The sequence below is a fragment of the Oryza sativa genome, chromosome 2 (genome assembly GCF_034140825.1).
Source record: "Oryza sativa Japonica Group chromosome 2, ASM3414082v1".
NCBI classification, from domain to species: domain Eukaryota; kingdom Viridiplantae; phylum Streptophyta; class Magnoliopsida; order Poales; family Poaceae; genus Oryza; species Oryza sativa.
The window spans coordinates 31333801-31338231 of NC_089036.1; the positions used below are offsets into that span (position 1 = coordinate 31333801).

The 4431-nt window shown below is 56.4% G+C and overlaps 1 protein-coding gene across 1 annotated transcript; it reads left to right on the plus strand.

Moving 5' to 3' along the window:
* The first annotated feature begins 356 nt into the window (after window positions 1–356).
* On the plus strand, window positions 357–3944 carry LOC4330667 (endoglucanase 7-like). The gene is made up of 5 exons (NM_001416877.1): window positions 357–965; window positions 1046–1258; window positions 1726–1926; window positions 2691–2945; window positions 3048–3944. The coding sequence occupies exons 1-5, from the start codon at window positions 669–671 to the stop codon at window positions 3741–3743; spliced, it is 1662 nt and encodes a 553-aa protein (NP_001403806.1). The 5' UTR covers window positions 357–668; the 3' UTR covers window positions 3744–3944.
* Window positions 3945–4431: the final 487 nt, after the last annotated feature.

Here is a 4431-nt window from a genome sequence, read left to right on the forward strand (position 1 = left end):
AAATTAGTTACACCGTCCAATGTGCACACGGGTTGGTACGTGTGCTTGCGTTTGCGTTGCGGTGCAGCGCAGGGTTGATCGCGTCCGTCCCATGCGTTCGCAGCAGCAGCAGCAACCATCAGCCAACCACGCGTCCACGGACGCAAACCGATTCGGCGCACGCGCGTGCGCGAGCGCGCGCCGGTCAAAATCTGCTCCGCTATTGTAGCTTTTGCTCGCTTTGCTTAGCTTTGCTCCTCACCAAACCCCCCCGATCGAACGAGTCCACCACACGACACAACATCACACAACCCCTCCAACTCCAGAGGCAACCGCGACGCGGGTGCGCGCGGCTTATATTTTTCGTGCGTTTCCTCGCGCTCCCAGCCTTTCTTTGCACACGCCACACACCGAGCAAGCAGAGGAGGAGTATTATATTCTTCGCGGGGCCGAGCCGATTCAACGCGCAGTGCTCGCTCGCGCGCGCGCGGGAGCGTCTCGGGGTTGGACACCGGCCGGCCCAGCTTCCTGTGAAGGATATAAGCTCCCTGCCTCGTTGTTCAACTGCTCGGCGTCGATCACGCAGCGCGGGAGATCGCGCAAAGAACCGAGAAGAGCTCATCTCATCCACCATCACTCGCGCAGAGAGATCGATAGCCACAGCGCACAAGCAACGCGCCGCCAATCACATGCGCGCGGCGGTGCAGGGGCGGGCACATGCGTGGACGACGACGACGACGACACCGCCGGGCGCGATGAGAGGCCGGGCGCTGGTCCTCGTGGCCGCGCTGCTGCTGCAGCTGCTTCTCCTCGCCGCTGCCGGTGGCGCGGGCGCGGCGGCGACGGAGAGGAAGGCGCACAACTACGAGGACGCGCTGCGGAAGAGCCTGCTCTACTTCGAGGCGCAGCGGTCGGGGCGGCTCCCGCACAACCAGCGCGTCGCGTGGCGCGACCACTCCGGCCTCACCGACGGCCTCGAGCAAGGGGTACATGGACGAACACTACTCCATTGCGCAGCGAGAATTCGATGGCTAGATTGTTACTAACTTGGATGGTGGTTAATTAGGTGGATTTGGTGGGAGGCTACTACGACGCCGGCGACCATGTCAAGTTCGGGCTGCCCATGGCGTTCACGGTGACGATGCTGTCGTGGAGCATGATCGAGTACGGCGACGACGTCGAGGCCGCCGGCGAGCTCGGCCACGCGCTCGAGGCCATCAAGTGGGGCACTGACTACTTCATCAAGGCGCACACCAAGCCCAACGAGCTCTGGGCTGAGGTACGTAATTAATCAAATCCTTCACCTAAACTGCTTCCATCTGATGACGGCACGATCATGCGTGAGACCATTTCTGATCTCTCTCTCTCATGCATGACGAAATTGTCCTAGCTGTTGAACACAAGCTACAACATATAGAGATCAAGAGACCAGTTCAGTTATCACTACTACTACTTGTACTTTACTAGTTCTTTTCTTTTTCTTTTTTCTTTTTTCTTTTCTTTTCCCTCCTAACATTCTGAACGTAGCCAAATTATATTCTTGTTACGAAGAAAAGGTGTTCTTTCTGGTGAATAGCAACAACCGTGTTAGGTGGCCAGTTTGATGGAGCGTACGATTACGAACATTAAACTATGCGTTTCCACATGGCGTAGTAGTGCCAAGATTTCGAAATTTTTGCTCACTTCTGCCAAAATTAAAACGCTGAATTTTCTTTCTAAGAAAAGAAAACCGTGATTAATTTGCAGGTCGGGGACGGCGACACGGATCACTACTGCTGGCAGCGGCCGGAGGACATGACGACGTCGAGGCAGGCGTACAAGGTGGACCGGGAGCGGCCGGGCTCCGACGTCGCCGGCGAGACGGCGGCGGCGATGGCCGCCGCGTCCATCGTCTTCCGCAAGTCCAACCCGCACTACGCGAGCCTCCTCCTGCACCACGCCCAGCAGGTACTAACTACACACATAATCCAGCTCACCAACGTGCAACAAAGTCTCGTGGATTAATTGGATCTTTCTGGATCAATTATTATTTCGGCGACGAAGAAATTAAAATGGCGAAAATTCAAATTTCGAAATTTTGGGGGGTATTGTTTACCAGTACGCGTACCGAATTTTGGACCGTTGCGTGTACTTGCAACTTTAGTCAAGATGTGCCGGACTTTTTCTTTGGATGCGTATCAGTATTATAGTATTTTCTGAGAAACATCATTATAGTATTAGTGTTAGTGTTTTGGATGTGTGTTCTTTCTTGTGCCTTGTGCGGCACATGCCAACTTGTCAACACGACGACGGCAGGAGAAAATTTTAAATTTTTTCCAAAAAAAAGAACATTTTTTTTGAGGTGAGAAGTCTGTGTCGGTTCGTAGATAGCTGCTGGCAAGCTGGTGGCTGGCATGCGGGGCCAAGGAGCCGGCACGCAACCTAACGAGGAGAAAAGAAAAAAAAAAGATAGTTAGCATCTGGTAGATGAGAAACTTTCCATTTGCTAACTCGTTTTGGTCCATGATTAGGTCGCCAGTTCAATCGCATAAACTACTCCTTAGAAACCAAGAAATGTCGTGTCGTCATGCGCGAATTGAACTAGTCCGTAGCTCCGTATGCATGACTTTTTTCCAGCGTCAGCTATGACAACAAAAAAAAGGTCTTATTAATATACGTACTCCTCATGATTAAATGAATTTTGCTGAATACGTTTGTGTACGTGTGTGCAGCTGTTCGAGTTTGCCGACAAGTACAGAGGGAAGTATGACAGCAGTATCGCCGAGGTGAAGAGCTACTACGCGTCGGTGAGCGGGTACAAGGACGAGCTCCTTTGGGCCGCATTGTGGCTGCACCGGGCCACCGGCAAGGCCCATTACCTCGACTACGTCGTGGACAACGCCGACTGCTTCGGTGGCACCGGCTGGGCCATCACCGAGTTCAGCTGGGACGTCAAGTACGCCGGCGTCCAGATCCTCGCCGCAAGAGTAAGCCCAAACACAGAAAAACGTTATTACTGATGAACTTGTCCAGACTTTGTACACATATTCGACACACGTTCTAACGGTGTATTGTGTGTTTGGTGACAGCTGCTGCTGAGAGGAGAGCACGAGGAGCGGCACAGGAGCACGCTGGAGCAGTACAGGGCGAAGGCGGAGCACTACGTGTGCGGGTGCCTGGGGCGGAACGCGGACGGCGGCGCGGACGCGAACGTGGAGCGGAGCCCGGGCGGGATGCTGTACGTGAGGCAGTGGAACAACATGCAGTACGTGACCAACGCGGCGTTCCTCCTCGCGGCGTACGCGGACTACCTGGGCGACGACGCGGACGGCGCCGTGTCGTGCGCGGGCGGCGAGACGGCGGGCGCGGGCGAGGTGGCGGCGCTCGCGAGGGCGCAGGTGGACTACGTGCTGGGCACCAACCCGAGGGGGATCAGCTACCTGGTCGGGTACGGCGCCAAGTACCCGAACAGGGTGCACCACCGCGCCGCGTCCATCGTGCCGTACAAGCACAGCAAGGAGTTCATCGGGTGCACGCAGGGGTTCGACCACTGGTTCGGTCGCCGGAGCTCCAACCCGAACGTCCTCGTCGGCGCCATCGTCGGTGGGCCGGACCGGCGGGACAGGTTCAGGGACAACCGGGAGAACTACATGCAGACGGAGGCGTGCACGTACAACACGGCGCCCATGGTCGGCATGTTCGCCAAGCTGAACAGGATGGCCCGGCAGGAGAGGGAGCAGGAGGAGGTGGCGGCTCCGGCGAGGAGTACGGCGGCCGATGTGTAAATAGATTAGGTTATAGAGGGGGGGCTGTACAATTTTCCCCATTCTTTTGTTCATTTTTCTTCTCCTTCTTTGGAGATCTTCTTTTCACACAGATTGGAAAAATTCATTTTGTATACAAAAAGAGAAAGGGACGGGTGGAGGCATTCGCATGCAAATGTAAATTCGCCACCGGTACATACGAAGAAAAAGAATTTTATCATTTGGCTTCCCTGTACGTGTGTTCCATCGGTGATTTTGTTATGAAAATAGATGCACAAGGGAGTGCGTCGACGGCGGATTACGGCGGCGGCAACCAGCGGGGAGGGAAGAGGGAAAAGGCGACGAGGTCACGAGGGGCCGATTCCCGGCGGCGAGAGCATCTATGCGGCTACGGGAATCCGCCCCTTGCTCCGGATTAGGAGGAAACGCATCGAGGGAGGCCGGCGACGAGAGGCGCTTCCGAGCTCGGGCGGCGACGGCGGCGAGCACACGGCGAGCGACGGCAACGGTCGGGGCGGCGCCGGCTAGCTACGGGGAGGCTACTCGTGCTACTACCCGAGTCTAAGGGGAGGAGATGGATTGAGGAGGGAGAACGGGGAGATGCACTACCGAGATGAGGCGGGGCGCTGTGACGAGAGGCCGACGGCGCGGGAGTAATCTCTCCGGCCTCAGGCCGGGGAAGAGGAAGGAGAGGGCGCGCCCGAAGTCC

Excerpts from the sequence above, each read along its gene's own strand:
- LOC4330667 (NM_001416877.1), top strand. The coding sequence starts at position 669 with ATGCGCGCGGCGGTGCAGGGGCGGGCACATGCGTGGACGACGACGACG. Across the intron at positions 966-1,045 it reads CCGACGGCCTCGAGCAAGGG|GTGGATTTGGTGGGAGGCTA; the intron begins GTACATGGACGA and ends GTGGTTAATTAG. Across the intron at positions 2,946-3,047 it reads TCCAGATCCTCGCCGCAAGA|CTGCTGCTGAGAGGAGAGCA; the intron begins GTAAGCCCAAAC and ends GTTTGGTGACAG.